General features: G+C 36.0%; 2 protein-coding genes across 4 annotated transcripts; both read right to left on the bottom strand.

The window, feature by feature from the left end:
* Positions 1-1,058: 1,058 nt before the first annotated feature.
* LOC117923835 (E3 ubiquitin-protein ligase COP1-like) lies at positions 1,059-10,042 on the bottom strand. 3 transcript variants are annotated; one of them, XM_034842316.1, is made up of 13 exons: positions 9,493-10,042; positions 7,238-7,315; positions 6,405-6,560; positions 5,719-6,072; positions 5,174-5,328; positions 4,937-5,002; positions 4,671-4,749; positions 3,675-3,830; positions 3,446-3,544; positions 2,376-2,480; positions 1,963-2,142; positions 1,672-1,782; positions 1,059-1,596 (listed from the first exon to the last, which is right to left on the bottom strand). In XM_034842316.1, exons 1-13 carry the CDS (start codon positions 9,844-9,846, stop codon positions 1,426-1,428), a joined length of 2,064 nt encoding a protein of 687 aa, XP_034698207.1. In that variant the 5' UTR covers positions 9,847-10,042; the 3' UTR covers positions 1,059-1,425. The 3 variants fall into 3 exon arrangements, with proteins under 3 accessions (XP_034698207.1, XP_034698209.1, XP_034698208.1); XM_034842318.1 differs by lacking the exon at positions 9,493-10,042 and adding an exon at positions 9,186-9,485; XM_034842317.1 differs by lacking the exons at positions 7,238-7,315; positions 9,493-10,042 and adding an exon at positions 6,857-7,038.
* Positions 10,043-10,946: 904 nt separating this feature from the next.
* LOC117924230 (ubiquinol oxidase 4, chloroplastic/chromoplastic-like) lies at positions 10,947-20,391 on the bottom strand. Its single transcript, XM_034842818.1, has 9 exons — positions 20,137-20,391; positions 19,392-19,587; positions 18,518-18,611; positions 15,607-15,722; positions 15,117-15,225; positions 13,262-13,330; positions 12,915-12,986; positions 12,785-12,832; positions 10,947-11,484 (listed from the first exon to the last, which is right to left on the bottom strand). Exons 1-9 carry the CDS (start codon positions 20,274-20,276, stop codon positions 11,279-11,281), a joined length of 1,050 nt encoding a protein of 349 aa, XP_034698709.1. The 5' UTR covers positions 20,277-20,391; the 3' UTR covers positions 10,947-11,278.
* Between the last annotated feature and the right edge of the window lie 889 nt (positions 20,392-21,280).

Genomic DNA, 21,280 nt, shown 5'->3' with positions numbered 1-21,280 from the left:
TAAATTAAAATTAATTTGATAAGATAAATTATTTAAATAAATTAATGTTAAGAAAAAGTTTTCACCACAAATTTGTAATAAAATCTTAAAAATTAAATCTCAAATAAAATATTTTATATAAATCAGTTTAATTTTTTATTTAAAATGTAATAAAACATATTTTAATAAAAGTATATTAAAAAATTTTAAATAAATAAATAAAAATTATTTAAACTATTTTTTTTATAAAAATTTGATAAATATCATCTTTAATCATACTTATATCAATTACACTTACAAAATAACTTTAATATATACATTCTTTCTTATTTTATTACTTTTTAAAAGTTTTTTAAGAATTTATATGAATTTTGAACAATTTTTATTGAATTGATATTTTTGTCAAAATCTCAATCAATATTTTCGTCAAAATCTCAATCGTAAAATCCAAATACCGATATATTTATGTTTATTGATATTTCAAACATTGAATATATGTATCTATAAAAGATTTTTTTTTTAAAAAAAAAAAATACACTTCATCCAAGATTCCAAATACAAAAGTTTATTTTAAAATATTTTTTTAATAACCAACGTAGCCTAAACGTGTTTATTAAAAAATATATAAATCATTTTTCAACCTATGTTATAATTAAATAAAAGAACTGCTTTATTTTAATAGGTCAGTGAAGCTTCTTGAATAGAAGCCACTAAGCTTCGATGACATGGATGACTTCTTTATGAACCTTGAAAATTAGAGAATTCATGGTTGGTTGAGCATCTAAAAAATTTATATTGAGGAACTCAAGTTTGTGGACTGCCTTTCGGCTTAGGTCCCATCCTAATCTTGAAATCAGTTCACATGTAAGGGATGGGACCTGAGGTTTCCTTTTCGTTTATGCTTCTTCCTCTTCCTGATAAAAGCTTTGAAATCAATCTGGCATTTGCCGTGTTTAATTTTCATACCAGTACCAAAGCTGTACGCTATTTTCACGTGGTATTATTGAAGAAATTCTGGAACAACAATTGAAATATTCAGGGGAGAAAACAAAAAGGCTTAGAAAAGCTCACAACAATTGGAAGGACTTCAGAAAATCACCATTCCCATTAAGGATATCAGTAATCAAAAGACAGTGATGATTCCCTGAAAAATGTTGGCAACTTAGTCTACAATTCTAGTTGAAATTCCAAAAATAGAATACATTTGAGTCTCTGGGTAACATATGATACACTTGCAAAGGCCGCAGTTCATCGGTTGAGTAAAAGGCAAAAGTATGAAGTCCTAGATTGTGTTAAAGCCCTTGACAAGAAGTAAGCAGCTATGAAGCTATATGAATGATGATTATATACAAATAAATACCCTCATAAATTATGTGGAGGGTGGGGAGGGGGGTGCAGTTCTAAAAGTTGATAATATAATCTTAATTTTATTATCTCTTTTACCGTTCAGGCGGCGAGTACGAGGACTTTTATCGTTCCTTGGCTATTTGCAGTCAACATTGTTGGGCTATCACTCTTCCAACACACAGCACTGATGAAATATGATCCATTGTCATCATCAGTATCATCCAAATCAGATGAACCAAACCTGTGCCAAGCTGCAGGTTTGGAGATGGCCTGCAAGTGAACACAAAAATTAAATTAGTTTGGGACTAGATGCCTAATGCTAGCTTCTTTTAAGTATTTTGTAACCTTGTGATACGCGAACACTTCGTTTGTTTCACTGCCACAGGCAATGTATTCGCTGTTTACTGTGAGACCCACAAAATTCTTCTCATTTGAATGCCCTCTAAATGTGCGAACCTAAGAAAAATTATGAAAAAGGAATTGAGATGAATTAGTTGTTCGTACCATATGTAATTTCCACAAGATTTTGCAAAAATGGATGGTCAACATAGTAAAAAAATTGGCAGGTATCACCATACAGAGGGATTTATAATGCGGGGATAGAACAAAATAAACAATAAAAACATAATAACTTACAGGCATATTTTCCTTTACGTCCCACAATCGCAATGTGCTGTCAGTGGATGCGGAAGCAAGTTCATTGTTAGATAAGAATTTCACATACGAAACAGCTTTTCTATGCCCACTGAAGACATGCAGTGGTTGGCTGATATTTCTCAGGTCATAATAGTGAATGTGATGATCTGCAGAACCCACCTGCAAAATGCCAATAGTTAATGTTATATATGGATTTTATCCAACTACATGCCCAAAATGATCTGATAAGTTTTATTAGGTTGAATTATTATTATTTTTCCATTAAATGAGAAACAAAGAAACAGAAAGAGGGTGTCTAAGTGCAAACCTCCTTTACAATAGTTATATATTTATAGACATTTGTGCCTAGAGGGAACAATAGAACAATAAGTATCAAGGTTGGGAATACATACTGCGACGTAAATGCTAGATCCAGGATTATACTTGACCGAACAAATATTTGCTTTCATGTCAATGTTAAGAACGCTAGCTTCCTGCTTTGTGCACCAAATTTTGACCTGTTTGATACATAGAACAGAGATACACAACACACTGAAACTCATCTAAAATGAAAAATCAATCAGAGTTAGCTTACTGCTAAAATTCCACATACTCTAATTACGAGTTTTCAAATGGGAACTGAGAACCTAAAAATTCCACATACCCATCAAAATGTAATGCAGGGGAAGAAAAAACAAGATCAGGCTAAAGGGAAATGCTTTTGTAATAAAGAAATTTAGTAATTCTATTTTGCCACATTGAAAGCTAATCCAGAAAAATTCAGATTCTTCAGCTTCTGACTCAGGACACCATAAAACAGACTATCTTGATCCAGTCACCTTATAAAGCAAAAGGGAAAACATTTTCAACAATGAGGTTGTGTGTTCTGTGAAGTACAAACACATTGGTACAACCAGAATTCATACCTCAAAGAGTGTAAATGACACCTCGACCTCTAATAATAGATGAGCACTACAAAGATATGCTCAGGTCAGTACATGACAAGACACTTTATGAACTTCGTATCAATATCCTAAAAAGTTTTTACTTTATCAGGATAATCTCAGATACCACAACGAAACCTTACACATATGGACTTTGCTAGTATTCATGCTAACCTAAGGCTCTGCTTCCAAGAGTGTCAATTTGGCTTCATTTTGGAATAATATTACTAAGTTACCTTTTAAAGATGTAACCAACTTCTTAAGGAATAATTTGTGTTTCTCGATAGCTAAGATTAACCAAAATATACGAGATATATGAACAATCTCCATGCCTAGGTCTCCATATGGTTTTTAATCCTTTTCTATTTGCTCAATTCTTTCCGAGTGCTGAAACATGGCTAGCAAATGCTTTAGAGATGGTTCTGTTCTTCCTTGACTCCTCCACACATGTGACCCATACATGGAATATAGTCAATCTTCAGTCTATATGTCAAGATCACACAATGTTCCATTTCCCATAGATTTCAAATTCCAACTACCTTGCAGTCATCACTGCCGGATACAAGCATTGAAGGTTCAGTGCGTGAAAAATCAACACTCCATGCTCGCTTTTCATGCTCCTCGTATTCCATCACACTCTAGAAGAAAAAGAATCTTAGTGAACAAACTCGAAATCATTGGGAGGTTAGAAAATTGTGAATGCAGATCAACATTTGTGCATATATGATGTAATTGAGATTAACAGAAGAGAAGAGATACAATTTCTACCTGACGAGTAGTTACATCCCAAACAGTTACTATCCCTTCATAATCACTGCTAGCTATATGGTTCTTTGTGTACTTATTCCAACTCAAGCAACTAAGTTTTGATCGCGTGGACATTTCCACAACTGGACAGTGCACATCTGCTGGTTCATTCACTACCTAAAAAACAATCAAACACTTGCAACTCTCAATAGAAGACACAAGTATAATACATACATACTGAAACATGTTTTGTTTAAGATAATCATCAGCTGGTAGCACCACTTGAAGGGGTCACGGTAAAGAGATTTTAGGCATAGACAGTTGAATAATGCTCGTAAGGCAAGATGGAAAGTTCCAAATTAAATGGTCATGTGATCAGTTGATCAACAGCCAAAGCAATGAAAAACCTCCATAGCAATACAAATAAGAAAAAAACTATTGTTCAGGAAACAGCTTAGTTGATACAGATATATTAAGTAACTGCATATTTTTTTCCATATCAAATGCATGAAAATGCATTATCAAATTTAAAGATTTGATAGAATATCATAAATTTTGCACCCACATAGTCTAGAAAACTAGCTAGGCAACTATGCATATGAACATTATAACAAGGTAACAAAGCAGCACAGAACAGCACTCATACCCACCAGTAATTGGAATTTGAGTATAGGTAGCAACGGACCACGCAATGAATGGAATCATAAGTCATTTGCCCCAAAGCCTTTCTGGGAAATAATTTGTAAATTTACTAGTATAAACAATTTGTCCTGGATCTTTTCTTGGAAATATTTTTATAAATTTACCAAGTAAAACTCTTCCCATCAAGTTGGTGGCACCATAAGGACTCACAGCCCAGGATTCAAGCACTCAATGAAGAGTAAATACTTTGACAGATCTAAAAGCTAAACAGGATTCATGTAGTTCACACTAAATAGTTAGGCTTAAAGATTTATCAAGCTGAATTGTGCAATAACAAAATCTATCTGAAAGCAGCATATGTTGTGCAACCCTTACAGAGGAAAACTCAAAAACTTTGATCCGCCGTGAAACTCCAGCAGTAGCAAACAATTCATCGTCTCGATCAAATTCTATACTGCAAGAAAATATGGGAAATACTCAACTCAACAGTTTGTTCATTATTTACTGAAGTACAATTAATATGATGAATGCAAATTAACAATTCAACAACAGCAAAAAGGGTAACATCAAGAAACGTTTTCTGACCTCGGGAGTTAAAAAAATAATTGTAAGTAATTAGTATAGAATGCATTTCAACACACCTTGACACAATATTGGCAGAGTGAAAAAGATCCCCATGCCTAAGTTCTGCAATGACTCTCAACCGACTAATTCAAACAACCAAATAGAGGATGTAAGCAACAAAGGGTGAAGAAATTATCTGAAAATTTGTAATGCAGATAAGCAGCAATAAGGACATCACAGAAGGCTCCTAAAAGGGAAACAGGAATGTGGAACTAAAAACAAATAGTGGAAGAAAATGATCAAAATATATATACCTATATCGCGTAAACGTAGTTAGCACAGATTGGAAATCCTCAAGACCTGCATGATAACCTTCTCGAATAGAATTTGTGTCCCTTTCTTCCTGTTTATGTTGTTGCCGCACCCAATGCCTCCGTTTTTGCAAGTAACAATCTTGTAGGTCATTGAACTATTACAAGAGATGGCAACATGAACATGTTTGGAACAATTAATCTCTAACAATAGGTTTTTAATGTCATTATTAGTCTTTCAACAACATGCAATGAGAGAAGCTGGTCAACAGCATAATAGCACCATCAAGCGCATTAAGGATATAAAAAATGAGCAAGGATATTTTCTAGCCATCCAAAAGACAGAAACCGATTTCATAAAAGAAATCTCAAAGGATTTATAGATTTGGTCCAGATTTCTTGCATGCTCACTGGTCATCCTCTGATCCAACCAGTGGGAAATTTGGATATTCTCAAGTTGGTATCAATGATTATTAAAATAAATATTTATCTGATAACTCAAACCAATAGCCAGGTTAGTGGATGTGAAATCTCGCAAGAATACTAACCTGTGCATGGAGCCGCCTTTTTCTTGCTACAACCAGCCCTGATTGAGTAACATGTGAATCTGACCCACTATAAGCCTCTTTTCTTTGTAATCCATGAGAACTTACTTGAGCCTTTACATCAGCTTTCTTGTTCTGTGAACTACCTGCACCCATCCGGCCTTGTGTACTATGGGCACTAGAGATAATTCCACTACTATGCTTATCCGTCAATGAAGGCCATGCTTTTGTTGCAATAGGATCATCAGCCAGCATCCTCAGTTTCACTGAGTATCTTTCCCTTGATCGATATAAATCTATTCTGTGTCTTTCTACAGCATTTATGTCCTCCTTAACGTACTGAAGATCAGTTTGTATCTAAAATAAAAAAAAGAAAACTATTAATACATATTTAATCTGGTGCAGTTAAAAAGGAAACAATCTTTTTGGTTAAATTCTTAAAGCAGTCATCCAACAGGGAAAAAGATCACATCAAAACAAGAAGGAAAATATCCTCTGTAGTTTGATCCTTGGTAGTATTATTCCCCTTTTTGAGGTAAACCCCGCCAATGAGTAGCCCACCTACCTCCAGTTTTACCAGTGTATATCTACAAGAAAATGCTACCACTTCCACTTGGAAGAGAACCAATCCTTAATTTAAAAGAGGAAAAATGTAACTGCTGGAAAGAAATAAGTTCAAGTTCAAGAACCTCGTTGAGCTCTTCAAGCTTTTGCTTCCTTAGACAATGCAAGAAATCAAGCAGAATCTGCATATTTGTCTCAGCTTCTTCTTGCTCCATTTTCCTCCTCTTCTCCACAAGGAGAGACATCAGACTGTCTAGCTCCTTAACTGACACTTCACAACCCTGTCTAAGAATCACAAGCAAGTCACACTCTATACAAATCAAAGCACAATTACATGGGTGGTAAAATGCAAAATTTAAGTGAATCTGGATCCAATACATTAGGAGAAGAAATAAAATTGACACACTAAACTGGCGAAAAATCCTGTTATCCTGAAAGATCAATGGAAAAGTTGCAGCTAGTACATGACCGTTCATGATCATATATTGGAGTCATCTCCCTTTTATATCCAACAATTTGTGCTCTAAATAATGTGAGTGATCATAATCAAATTCAAGTAAGAAATAAAATTCATCACCTTGCTACACAAGGATAATATCACTCTTAGCAAGTGATATATAGATATATATGAGCCACCTGAAATATTAGGTAAAGCAAGCCTCAAGGCATGAGACAAACATCTCATGTATGCCTTGATCTCACCCTAAGTTGTAGGAGATCTGCAAAATTCACTCAAATGTAATAAGTCCATTCAAGAGGACCCATATTGAAAATAATCACGCCTGTAATGCAAGAGGATATATCAGTCTTTCCCTATGGAGTAATACATTAAATATTGTTACCATGAAGTTATTGTGCACTAAAATTGGAAAATAGGTGATTTTATTACTTTCTAACCCAAAGAAGAACAATTATAAGTTTGTTTTGCAAAATTTTCAAATTTGATATAATAACTGACCTGCTGTAGTGCCTGGCGAAGATGTTCAAAAGGAGTTGCAGTTTTCGCTATTTGACGAGCAGAAGTCTTCATTAAAAACTGAAATTTTTTATGAAGAGAGTTTATACATAAGCCTACCTTTCAAAGTAGATAATTTCAAGATGCTAATAATTTTAAAGATAAGAGAAGGCAATCAAAAAAGTAGAGCCTCATGTTTCAGAGTTAAATTTAGTACTTAAATATCCACATATCAGTTTAAACTAGACATACACAGTCACATATAAACGAGGAGAGTTCCTTTTCCCTAGAGTAACACTAAGTTCTTCAAACAAACCCTCCAACAAAATACTAACAAACAAATTACCCTAATTTTGCAAAAAATTTAGAACACATACCTATTTGTTCATGGGATGGGCAATTAAGAGAGTAGTGTGTTCTTTAGAATTATTTAAAAAAAAATAACAACAACATTGAAGTTGAATCCAGACATTACATCAGGTGATTGACATTACCTTAATGGTTTGGGCACATGTGAGAAAATTAACCAAAAGTAAAGTTGCAGAAAGGTGTCTACATAGAATATTTATATACACACTTTATTGTCTCTTTATAGTAAGCTCTAGTATAGAGGAGGTTTAGCCACACGGATAGTGAATCACCTCAGCTTAAAGGGAAGGCAGAGTGGATTGTGAGGACACGCAGGGTTGGAAATGTTGATAGGGAATCCTAAAGGTTAATCAAGGATTGGATCAGATACCTTCTCAATAATGGAGGTGAGATTTCCCCTGCCCTTAAACTGTGGCCATTTGGAATTTGTATAGAGGTTAAGAGGATGCCACAGGGATAAGTAGGACCAGAAAAAAAAATTCCTATTGTGACTGATATCTTATTTGTTAATAATTTATATAATATCACCCAGTTTCAAAGATCATTTTGGTTTTAATACCATTTTCTGGGGAATATGGCATTTGGTAATATGAAATGCTTGTCGACTTTTGTTCAAACTAAGAGGGTTTTCTTTGGGCAACAGATATCAAGAAAACAAACAAAGTGATGCAGACAAAAAAGGTTCACTGAATAGTGTTATTGACACACTCATGAGCAAAACTCATTTCATAAAAAATTACACACAATGCTATTGAATTTGTTGGCAATGCTATTCAATAAATCTGTTCAAACTGAATAGCATTTTTTTTTCTTGAAACATGTTATTCTGTCAGTAATGCATTACAATCCCAACATTTCTCATTCTATCAGGGGAACAGAAACTTCATTTTTGTTTCCTTTACCACCTTCAGATTTGTTATAGAAAGTTCAACATCAGCATTAATAGCAATAGGCTTCAGCCAAGTGAAAAAGAACCACCGCGATGGAGCAATTGAAATTGTTAATGATTCCTATCAGGACACTCTCCTATAGCTTTTTTCTTCTTTTTTTATTTTTTTTAGGGTGGGGTATTTCACTCTTCCGTATTCATACTTGTGAAGTTTGAGGGATAATAATACTCGATAGTCAATAAAGGTACTTATGATAATTTAATTATATGTTTCAGGGAATGCATAAGGAAAGAAACAGCAGCTCATAAAGTGCTGATTGTTTCAGGAGACTGAAGCAAGTCCTCAATGAATTGCTGCAAAATCCTACCCAAATGAATAAAGACTATCCCTAAAATTATAATGTACATTAAAATATGATTCCTAATTTTGTAATAGAAACCATAAAATATCTCAAGTGCCATCAGCAGATATTAACCGCGCTAAACAAACACTAACACAGCGCAGGTTTGAATGCTTTCTCCATCTCTGGTATTGTGTACCCCTCAGGAAAACAGTAACAAGATAATTGAACGCAATTTTATTGTCTAATGAGGAAACTAAATTGACAGTTAAACAACAATAAAGAAGAAAAATTAAAACACCAACTTGATCAAACTTCATGAGGATACAAGATCCACAAGAGTTTCCCTTACCATCCATTTGGTTCTGAGAAAATATTAGAAAAGAAACTTTCGTCTCTTACAATTCCTCTTGCTTTTGTTCCGAAGAAGGAAAAACTCAACTCACCTAAGCTGAATAGTTGATCTTATCCGGCTTGGTTGAGTGTAATTTCTAATTTTGTCCGGATCTCAAGCAATGAAAATCCAAGACACCAAATTTTAATTTCCTCTCTTTCACCGCATTTTCTCGGGAACTAAACGATGCATTACCATAAACAGATCCCAAAATTCAGCAGACCGACAAATTATCACAACAATGTTCGACAAAAAACTGACCGACCTTATTGAGGAGAAAATTAGGGAAGAGATGGTTGGTGGTGAGGAAGTGACCACAGCAGGGACAATCGTTCTTGTTGTTGAGATGAGTCACAATGCACATGTAGCAGAAGCTATGGCCACAAGCCGTGAGAAATGCGTCCTTGATGATCTGCATGCAGATAGGACACAGCAAGTCCTTGTCAACCTCGCTGACTCCGGTTTCCGCGGCCTCCACGGCGGGGACCTCTGCCTGCTCCTCTGGTGCCGGCTCCGGAGGTGGCGGTGGAGGCGGTGCAGTCACGGCCTCCGACGAAGATCCGGCAGGCTCCGGCGGCTTCACGGTGGGGACCAGAGCGCCCATTGAGCTGTCCCCCATGACTCTCTCTCTCTCTAGATTCCTCTTTCTTCTGCTGGTGATGACGGTCGGAGGGAGGGAGGGATGGAAGGATGAACCTAGTGTTTCCGTACAGAAGAAGAAAACGAAATGAAATGCTGTGTAGTGAGTGGCTGTTCATGAGAGAGAAAAAGGTGAAGAGAGAGAGAGAGGAGAAGATTTTTGTGAGGGTAGAAACGGCCCACGTTGGGCGGGCGTTTTTTTGATTCGTTTTCTCGATAAATGCGTTTGTTTATACGCTCCTCCCTGTGGCTCGTAGGGACGCAACCATACGATTCATACAAATATATTAAACGGCGTCGTTTCCAGTTTTGCTTTGTCTTTGCTTCATTCAGCAGGCTTAGGGGCCTGTTTGGGAGTACGATTTAAAAAATAATAATAATAACCAATATTTGGAACCATCACCTACAGGCTACAAAGCACTAAAATTATTAAACATTATGATAAACCCTTATTTTAATTTTTAATATATATATAGCCTTCAAGTCAAAGCGAAAAGTCAAAAATTAAAAACTATTTTAAATTTCAAATCGACCCAAGGTCAATTCACACACACCTACATTTTTATGATTAAAAATCAATTTTAATAATTAAAATTAATTTTCAAGGTGATTATGGAAGTTCACTAGGTTGTTGCATTTAGGACAACTTCCTTTTCGGCTAACGACAAATAATGAAAAAAAAAGTAACTTTATTTGAATGTCCAGAAACGATTTTTCCAGGCACATCCAAACAAATGAAAATTTTTATCATTTTTCTCTTTCTTTGCTTACAATTTTCTTTTCTATTTTCCTTCCCTTAAGCTCTGAAACCAAACATAGCCTTGTCATTTTCTCTTTCCTTTGGAATTTCCTTTTTCTTTTATTTTGGTCAGAGCAAGAATCTGGACTCACCAGCTGCATTCAACTCATGTTACACGCCACTAGCTTTGTTTCCCACAAAGACCACTCGTGTTTCTCTTCTAGTCATAAACAAACAAACGAGGAAATGTGGGAAAACCTGAAAACCCATTATATAAAAGTAGATCTACAACATAATTTACCAGATTCTCAAGATCTCAAGATCAATTTACACCAGAAAACTCAAGAAATTTTCCTATCTTTTCCCCATTGGTAGACTAAAAACCACAAGCAGGATCCAGTAAAAGCAATATCATGCTTTATGAATGATTCTGAACAATAATGTCAAATAAGAAACTTCCAACCTCTTCACTAAGTGGTAGTTGGAGCTCATCAATAAACAGCCTATCATAGTTGAACATGACATTAAAAGATCAGAAACACATTTATTGAACAACCCAAAAAAAAAAAAACCTATATTCTGATATATATTCTTGTGTAAATGTTGACAACTTTTGCCATGTTGGTGAATCAGTTGTATCAGTCTTCTCTTTGCTATATTGTCTGTGTCTTGTTTAATGAGAAGAAACCGATTTTTTTATACAATCTACAATACCCTCACACTCTGCTTGAGGCAGGATGCTGCCAGACTCGTCATCAAAGGCATCCTCAGGATATGAATGAGGAGACCGGAGATTCCCATGAGTCTGGCAGGCCTTCATTGTCTTGCAGTGTTCTGCTTCATCATCTCTGATATTCAGAAACACGTCGTACAAGTTTTCTGAAAGAAAGGAAAAAATAGTGAAGAGGAGCAAGTAGAATTTGTAGTGGAAACCATTGTTATGTTCTGAAGACTAGGTGATAACAATAACTTAACAAATTAAGGGAGTTTGTGTTTTTTCCCCCACCAACATGTGAAAGAGAAAAGCCCTAAGCCTCCAATAGGTGCAGACTTGCAGGTATGTACCTCGAAGTAAAGGTTGTTCAATCATTTCATGAAAAATATCAGCTGCTGAAATCTATGTTCCATTGCTATTTAAGCTCAAGCAAAACTAGACATCAAAATATGGCAAGTGTACAAACACTTTCTTGGCTTCTCTATTCTAAGTAAAATTGGATATTTGGTTATAGTGGTAATTTGCTAAGAATAACAACTGGTAGAATTAAAATGGCCCCATTAAATCAAAATCACAATATTTTCCAAGATTTGCATATAATGGAATGATTAAAAAAACATCTAGTATTTGAACAATTTATTTTAGACAGATTAATCTATTTTTCTAACCTAAGAAAAATTTTGTTTTGCAATCCTATCTTCATGTTCATCGATATCCATGATGACTATTTAGGTTCTGGATTTCCCAACTCAAGTATATCATAAATCGTGTAAATGAAATAATCTTCCAATATAGTTAGTGAAAAGCAATTATATGAAGTTCCAGCAACTTTCAGCTTCAACTCCATGAAGGGGAATTAAAATATTACGTAGGGAAAAGGAGGGGTTGGATTTTACCAAGTAGGTGCTATTTGTGTAAAGCTGATGAAGAATCAGCAAATCATGTGCTTATTCATTGTCCCACGGCAGCTATGATTAGGCACCTTATTTTTACTCTTTTTGGTGTTCATTGGGTTATGCCCAATTCTATCAAGGAAACCATTCTTGGGTGGAACGGCTCCTTTGTTGGAAAGAAAAGAAAAAAGGTGTGGAATGCAGCCCCTTTATGTTTATTTTGGACTTTATGGAAGGAGAGAAATAAAAGAATCTTTGAAGATGCTGAATTAGCGGATCAAGCTATTTTACGGTCTTTGTTGTACATGTTTTCAGATTGGGTTAGGGTGCATGTAGATTGTACATCATGGTCCATTTTCGATTTCATTCATTGGTTGGGTTGTAAGTAAGGGGATGATTTTTTTGCTATTCCTTTTCTTTTTGGCCTTGTTGCCTTGTATACATCGTGTATACTTTAAGGTGTACATCAGGCTTTCTTAATACAATTGCTTTTACTTATCCAAAAAAAATATTACGCAGGGAAAAGTAAACTATGAACCACAAAGAGCCATACTCAGGACTTGATTGTTACCTATTTTAGGCCTCCGAGACTTTGGAGCTCTGGCAGTTTGAAATTCATCTGGAAAGAAATAAAAGGAAATGCTAAACCAAGAGTTCAATTAAGAAGAGAGAGAACCAAAGGTGGTAACAAATGGACTTACCAAACAGATACAAGTCACCTTCAGTATAGTACCTCACAGCAATCTCAGGAGCAGGTAAGTTTTTCAACTCATCTACAAATGAAACAGAAGGGTCACATGTTATTCTCATGGACAGGCCATGTTAGGATTGTCAAAGTTGAAACAGGAGATCAAGAGGGGATTTGTTAGGCAACTGATCAGACGTTAGGACCATGCAGTTGGATCCTTTGGCATGTTCTAAGATGTTGGGTATGACATAATGGTCAGAAGGCTAACCCCTCTGTATGTTGCATGCACTCTGGCATCTAGTATTTTTTATGTTAGTCTCATTTTTCATGTTGCCAAAACTTAAGCTCTTTAAGTCTTACCTCCTTGGCTCTTGATAAACTTGTCATAAGTTTCATATGCATGGCTCTCCACACATTCAGAAAGGTGATCTGCATGAGTGATAAAAGAGTCTATTAATCAGCATCCAATAATTAATGCTATACAATCCATGTACATGACAATTCATTCATATCGTTCAGCATAAAAAAATTACACTCCAGTATATTCGAACAATGAAGGAAATGTCCAAAATGCTTTTGTCCATGAGGTTATGGTATGGTAGCTACCAATGCATAGGCTAAGTCTCCAGTTGCTATTTCATTTCCATTCTTTCACAAGGTTCCATGCACATTTTTGGTGAAGGGAGCTTTGAATTTAGAAAGACAACAGTTAGGTAATTTAAGGGATATGTTCATTCAAATATAAATACATTGTAGATACAGTAAATGGTTTTAAAGAAGAGGATAATAAAAGAGCACAAAATGATCACTTAGCTAGAGGTCAACCTTAAAAAGGTTTCTTAGAAAAAATTTGTTGTGGGCTTGCAAATAAACTTAGGGCATGTTTGGGAATTGTTTTTTAGAATAGTTTTTTAATCATGCACAAAATGTTTTTTTTAGAACAAAAAACATAGAAAACACATTTGACAATCAAAAACTGTTTTTTGTTTTTTGTTCTTAAGAACAGAAAATAGGATGTTTTCAAATAACATATTTTAGTTGTTTTATTTTGTTTTTTGAAGACTGTTTTAAGAAATAATTATACAAACATGTAGAATGATTAAAAATAAAATACTAGATGTAAAAATCATTTTAAATTTCCAAACAGACTTTTATTTTACAAAATTTTGAGAACAGTTTTCAAAAACTATTTTTCAAAATTGTTTTCGAAAACGGTATACAAATGGGCCCTTAGTTTCTATAACCATTCAGAACAATAGAATAAAGAGGCAATGAGAGACATGATTTTGGGAAGAGGGAAAAACCACAACATTAACCATAAAATACAAATGGGTAGTAGAAATTTGGGAGAAGGTGGGAGGTGTTGCACATTGGAGCCCTTGTTTTTCAAGATTTGGGGTAGAAATAGTTGAAACTATCCTTATACAAATCCAAGATACAAGGGTCAAAAGAGATTATGAGGACAAGTCAGTTTGGAAATTGAACAAGGGCAGAAGTTCTCTGAAAAATACTATTATAGTTCTTTGGAGTTAGCTTTTGGAGATCTTTTTCCAGTCAAAGAAGTTTGGGATTCTTGGGCTCCTCCAAAGGTGGGTTTCGCTCTGGCTTGGGAGGCTTTTTGGGCAAAAATCATGACATTAGACCAGCTAAGGAGGAGAGATAGAACCATAGCTACCTAGAGTTGCTTGTCTAAGAATGACTCAGCTACACATGTACTTCTTCATTATGGTGTAGATCATAGTTTTGGTACCTATCATTCTCACTCTTTATGGGAGTTCCCTTTTATGGTGACAGATGCTTTCTTAGGATGAGGCGGGTTTTTTTTAGGGAAAAGGCACAGAAAAGCTTGCAGGTTAGCCTCATTATGTTTGTTCTAGACTACTTAGCAGAAGAAAAATCAAAGCAACTTTTGAAGGAGTGGGGAAATCAATTTCAATTGTTAAAGAATAATTTTGTTTTTTGTCAAAGTAACTTTGTTTGGTTCAGATATTTGTGGAGGAACAGAATGCTCATCTGTGCTTGATTTTATGGATAAGGTGGAACTGCGGTAATGTGTTTCCTGTTCCTTTTCTCTACATTTGGCAACCTTTCTATACTTCCTGTGTACTCAAGTTCTGCCCTCTTGTTTATTAGCATTTTTTTAATTAATTGTTCCTTTGCCTATCAAATAAATTAATAGATAACCATAAAATAAGAACCAGAACTGCATACTTACATGCCATTCTAGGGCTCAATACATACATGAAGACCGTCATGAAATAATAGAAGATTGCAATATGTTGAGCAAGAAAGCGATCGAACCACCAAGCATTTCCCCCCAATTCCTGCAATAAAATCCTTTTATTATATAAACAGCAAGAGAACAAAATATTCAAGAAAAAATTTGCAAATAAACAAACCTATGGTGTAATTTGAAGATTGCATCATAACAAATGGTAGGAAAATAATACAACGATGAAGCTAGAAATGGTCTAGAACTTCCTACTTGTGCATATGACTAAATTCTAACCATGAAACAGAATTTGGATGAAATATAGACACTGACATGACAAGACTAGCATAAATTATGGCAAAAACAAAGAAACATCCCTCATAATTCATTGATGAAACTTCTCCAAGATGACACACCATAATGAAACAAAGAAAAAAAAAAGAGGAAGCTTGAAAATATGATTAAGGTCAAAAATTTGAAGTAAGAACAGTACTTCCATGATAAGCAGATGATGCATTTCATTCCAGCTCTCTGCAAAATGCACCTTCAGATAATCCGCCCTTCTCCACCAGCCAAAACTCTCATACATGTGCAGAACAGACATAAAGGCTGCAATGAAACAGAACAATGTCACAAGTCCAATTAAAATAATATAAAATACACTATTTTAAAAAAAATTGCACTTGGCTAATCACAACATTGGCTGGCCAAGGTGTTGGCTAATAGGTTGAAGGGGGTGTTAGCTAAGGTGATTTCTGAGACCCAAAATGTGTTTGTGGAGGGTAGGCAAATATTGGATGCAGTGCTCATTGAGAATGAAGTAATAGACTCGATTTTGAAAAGCAATGGAAGGGCGATTCTTTGTAAGTTGGATATTGAGAAAGCCTATGATCATGTGGAGTGGTCTTTTTTGCTTACAGATATGGAGAAAATGGGGTTTGGGGATAAGTGGTTAAGGTGGATTAAATGATGTTTATCCACAGCCAGGTTTTTTGTTTTTGTTACCATAACACATTCAGGCTTCTTTCAAAGCTCTATGGGCCTAAGGCAGGGAGACCTGCTTTCATCTTTACCTTTTTGTGATAGCAACGGAAGCCCTTGGTTGTCTTTAAAGAGAGCAGTCTGTGGTGGCTTTTATCGGCTTGTCAAGTGCGAGGTAGAGGAGATGAAGGGGTCAAGGTCTCCCACCTGCTGTTTGTTGATGATACTCTGATTTTTTGTGAAGCACGAGAGGAGAAAATGACGTTTTTGTGCTGGTTGTTGATGTGGTTTGAGGCAATCTCTAGGTTGAAGGTTAATTTGGATAAAAGTGAGTTGATCCCGATGGGAAGGGTGGAGAATGTGGATGATTTGACTTGTGAGCTAGATTGCAAGGTGGGAAGTCTTCCATCCACTTATTTGGGGATGTCGTTGGGGGGCTCCTTTTAATTCCGTGACAGCTTGGGATGGAATTAAGGGAAGATTCCGTAAAAGAATGGCTATGTAAAAGCAACAATATATCTATGGCTATGTAAAAGCAACAATATATCTCTAAGGGTGGGAGAATCACTTTGATTCATGGTACTTTGTCCAACTTGCCTATTTTTTTCTTGTCCATCCTCCATCTGCCAAGAGTTGTCAGAATGAGACTGGAGCATATCCAGAGGGACTTTTTGTGGCGAGGTAGGGCTCTCAAGCGAAAACCTCATTTAGTCAGGTGGTCAACAGTTTGCACAAATTAAAGAAAAAGGGGTTTGAGGATTAAGAGCCTCACTCTGCTCAACAAGGCTCTCCTTGGCAAATGAACATGGCGTTTTGCAACTAAAAGAGAGGCTTTTGGAACCAAGTTATAAGGGAAAATATGGGGAAATAAGGGGAGGATCGAGGTGGGCGATGTTCCTGGGAGGTTTGGGAGGAGTATGGAGTAGGGTTGTGGAAAGCAATTAGAAAGCTTGGCCACCTTGTTAACACTAGACTTTCTTTTGTGGTGGGTAATGGTCAGAGGGTGAGCTTTTGGAATGATAAGTGGTGTGGAACTTCTTCGTTTTGTGAATCTTACCCCTTTTTATTTGTTTTCTCTGCAACCAAGGAGGCTAAGGTGAGTGATATGCGGACTGTTTTAGCAAGTGGGGAAAAGGGGGGAGGGAGGGAGTTGGAACCCTTGTTTCACTAGGCCCTTCAATGTTTGGGAGCTGGTTGAGGTGGAGAACCTGTTGGGGCGCTTGTGTGGGGAAAGAGTGTTGTTAGATGAGGAGGACGAGGTGAGGTGGTTGAAGTCCAAAGATGGCAACTTCTCAGTAAAGTCCCTTTACAAAGTCTTAGAGCCAGACTCATCGGTTTGTTTCCCATTGAAGATAATTTGGAACTCTTGGGTGTAACCAAAAATTAGTTTCCTTGCTTGGGAAGCTTTTTGGGGAAAAACTCAAACTTTGGACCAAATTCAAAAGAGGGGATGGGTCTTAGCAAATAGATGCTTCTTGTGCCAAGCTCATGAGGAGACTACTGACCATCTTCTCCTCCATTGCAAAAAGACGAGGGAGGTGTGGAAACTGTTTTTTACCTTATTCAGTGTATTTTGGGTGTTCCCTTCTTCATTAAGGGAGAACCTCTTGGGATGGAATGGCACTTGGGTGGGCCAAAAGCAGGGTGGTGTGGAAAGCGGGCCCTTTATACTTGTTTTGGTATGTTTGGAAGGCTAGCAATAGAATTGTTTTTAAGATGGGGTGTTGTCCTTGCAAAGGCTGAAAGCTTCTTTTGTGTATTTACTTTGGTCGGAGACCAAACTGTCTATAAAAGATGATCCTTCGTCATTAATAGTTTTTATAAATTGGGTGGGATCCCATTGAGGGAGGGGTTTTTTTTGTACATCTTGTTTGGACAGTTTTCCTTTTTGTTCCAGCTGTAAGGGGATGAGTTTCCTTCTCTTGTACATTTTGGGCCACTATTTTAGCACCTCTTTTTTAATAAAATACTTTTACTTAGAATAAAAAATATTGTATAATGTCATAGAGTAATATCAAATACAAAAGTTTTAGCAAAACCTAATAAATTCGTCTAAAGGAACTATGTACATGTGAAGAGATTGAAAATTTGAGCATACCTTTCCATGCATTCACTAAAACTATGATTATATATGGAAAGAATAAAGGAACATCTCCATTTCCTACTACTGGTTATTTTGGATTAATCAATGTTACCCTATTTTAGATGGCTACAGATAAAGTTTGATGTGTGGGAGGGTATGCAAAATCAAGTTTGATCTGATTAAAAGTTTAGCAGGATTAAGTATATGCCAGAATTTTTAGGTATCAAGACCTTTTACTAACATTTTAATGGCCAAACACTAGAAAATTTTTCCAAAGAAATCATGAGACCCTCCCAGAGGGCTAAACCAGTTGAGGAAATAAAGAAACTTAAGCACTCACCAAAATAAGGAACTCTTGCAATTGTTTCCAGTACAAAAAACCTTGCATAGTCTCGGTCATGATACAACGTGTCAAGTATCTTGATCACGGACTCCTGGAATGGTTGATAGAGTTAAACCATAATTGCAGAGTATCAACTTCTGCAAGAGGCAGATGCCTGTCTAGCAGCTCCAAGATTCCAAAACGTGAACTCCAATAGGAATATGAAAATGAATCAACAGGCACCTCAAATCCCCACTTTCTCAAGCTAAGGGTATGTCATTGATTGAGCACATGGCAGCTAGAAAACAGACTACGTAAAAGATTCTCAAAACATAGGGCCATAGTTTGCAATAGTAAAGTGTCATCGTTTTGTAGTTCAATTTCCCAAATTATAAATTACAAAAAGAAGAGGCAATGTGAAGACATACAATCTATTATAAGAACCTTATAAACATGATCAGGTTATCATTTATAGATAGCATGATGTAGAATTTAGAAAAGGGCTTTAAAACTAAACACTCTGAATATAGCCTTCCACCCAACTGAGAATTGGGTCTATCATCCAAACATCAAGCAAGGAATATAACCAAGCTTCAAGTTATCATGGGTTCCAGCAGACAATAGTAATCCAGAATTACACATCAAATCATCTGCCCAAATTATAGGCAACACTTTCACTCATTCAAAAATCTAGGCCTAGATTATTGGATAAAGTAGTGAGCCCAAAATAAAAGGAACCTAAGAGGAAAAAAAAAATACTTAGTCATACACAATTACAGAATACTAGGCATAGATTATGAGATAAAGTTTTCAATTCAACATATAAATTTTACTTTACATACAGCATAGTGGAAGTCAATCGAGTCAGATAAAAAAGAATGAGAAAATTTACCGTTAGAAAGACATTGAAAGATTGCTCAAACTTGATAACCCATCTATTCAAGACACTGGATGATGAACTGTCTTGTGGCGCCCCACTGCATCCTTTACTGTCATCTTCAGGGAAACTGTTTGACTGAAATGATTCCTCCACAGTTACTTTCTCCTCGTTTTCTTGCAAAATTGTGGCTTGAACTGAATGAAATTTTCTGCTCAAACCAAACTTCAAATTAACAACTAATCAAAACCCCCATTTCAAAATTTCCAGCATGCAGAAATTTGACAACAAGTATTACCAGATTGACAGTCTGCCTATCCAATACACATGAAAAATCTATAACAAGCACAATTTGATTCAAATTCAATCTAATTATCTCACGAAATAGAGAGTTTCTAACACAACTTCGAACAAGTCGATAAGAACAACCAAAATCAACATATTCTTCAGGATTTCCATCAAATACGCTATAATTTTAACACCCAATACCTAAACTCTAAATCCTCAGTTTCCTCGCCAAACAAAGAGACAGAAAATAAATGAATAAGCCCTCATGCTGTATGCTGTTCGGTCATCAAATAAGGAGAATTGAACTCAGCTAAGCCAAACAGTTGACTTGTCCTGACCTAATCGTCGAGGTTTTCAGCTTTCTCAGCTCACAAACAATGAGAAAGCAAACTCAAATTCTAAGAATTTTCCATTTCGTACCTTTTTCTCAGCAACCAAACAAACTATATAAAGGCCAAAAAGGGAAAAATACCTGGAAAGGAACCGAGAAGAAGAGAGAGGACTGCAATGAAAAGAGTTTGGTGAGCTGAAGGAACCTAAGTGTCTACCCTTCTTTGCCTTCAACGACGGAACGGATACCACAAAGACTGCCGATGATAGAGAAGCCGCCATCGTCCCTCTCGATACGACGTCGTTGCAGAGAATTGAAGAACGAACTTGAATTTAGAGAAGTTGAAAGAGGAAACTAAGCAGCAAAAATGGATTTGGCAAGCGGTAGTGCAGAAAAATGAAAAATGGGTTGTGTTTTGAAATATTCGGAGGTTTTGTCCTTATTAGACAAAGGATATTTTGTTAGTTTTATGCCTTTGGTCTCCGTTATGACCAAAGCAGGATATATTTATGAATTCACTTAGAACATGCATTTATTCACATGGAACATACCCAAATTCATTTCTGAAGTTTGATTGAAGATGTATGGATCTTTTAAGGCCGAGGAGGATAACCACACTGGATTTTCTCTGGCAATGGGAAGCGGGAGAGATTATGGTTCTGTTCTATTAAAAAATGTGATCATTCAAAGTGAATAGACCCTTGACCTTTTATACTCTCCTGCCTTAGGGACCATACCTATTGGGCTATTGGACTTCACGAGTCTTAGGCCCATTATCTAAGGCTCGTGATGGCATTTGGGCTCTACACATAGGTGGCCCATACTCTTGAACGAACAGAAAACAAATTGAAGAAGTGAATAGCTTAGTCATGAATTATTGTGAGATATGTGAGTCCATATCTTAACATATTTAGCGGAGGATTCGTTTGTAATTGGCGGGAGGGCGGCGCCGATCGGCACACATTCCCTGTCGTCGCAGCCGATTCTACTTGTCCGTGAGGAGGGCCCAAGGCCCACGAAGGACCATAGAGCCCAACTCGACCATGGCCCAACTTTGAAACTTTTGTTTGATCCAGTTTGAGGCCCGTTTGAATTTGTCTCTACCAATGTCCTAGGTTTAAATAAAGTGTTTTTAATAAGTAAAGTAGAATATTAAACTTGGTCTTTCTTTTTCTTTTTAAACTCAAGTATAAAAGAAAATTATTTTTAAAATTTAAGATATTTTTAGATCTGTTCATTTTTTCTTTAATAATGGAATAAAATAATTATCATCAATTATAAGAAA

Source organism: Vitis riparia, chromosome 10 (genome assembly GCF_004353265.1).
Source record: "Vitis riparia cultivar Riparia Gloire de Montpellier isolate 1030 chromosome 10, EGFV_Vit.rip_1.0, whole genome shotgun sequence".
Taxonomy (NCBI): Eukaryota; Viridiplantae; Streptophyta; class Magnoliopsida; order Vitales; family Vitaceae; genus Vitis; species Vitis riparia.
The sequence above is the reverse complement of the archived record's forward strand: the minus strand, read 5'-3'. Positions and strand labels throughout refer to the sequence as shown.

Excerpts from the sequence above, each read along its gene's own strand:
- LOC117924230 (XM_034842818.1), bottom strand. The coding sequence starts at position 20,276 with ATGGCGGCTTCTCTATCATCGGCAGTCTTTGTGGTATCCGTTCCGTCG. Across the intron at positions 15,226-15,606 it reads ATCATCTGCTTATCATGGAA|GAATTGGGGGGAAATGCTTG; the intron begins GTACTGTTCTTA and ends ATTTTATTGCAG. Across the intron at positions 13,331-15,116 it reads ATTGAGCCCTAGAATGGCAT|ATCACCTTTCTGAATGTGTG; the intron begins GTAAGTATGCAG and ends TCACTCATGCAG.
- LOC117923835 (XM_034842316.1), bottom strand. The coding sequence starts at position 9,846 with ATGGGGGACAGCTCAATGGGCGCTCTGGTCCCCACCGTGAAGCCGCCG. Across the intron at positions 6,561-7,237 it reads TTCGCCAGGCACTACAGCAG|GGTTGTGAAGTGTCAGTTAA; the intron begins GTCAGTTATTAT and ends ATTCTTAGACAG. Across the intron at positions 5,003-5,173 it reads ACTACGTTTACGCGATATAG|TCGGTTGAGAGTCATTGCAG; the intron begins GTATATATATTT and ends TGTTTGAATTAG.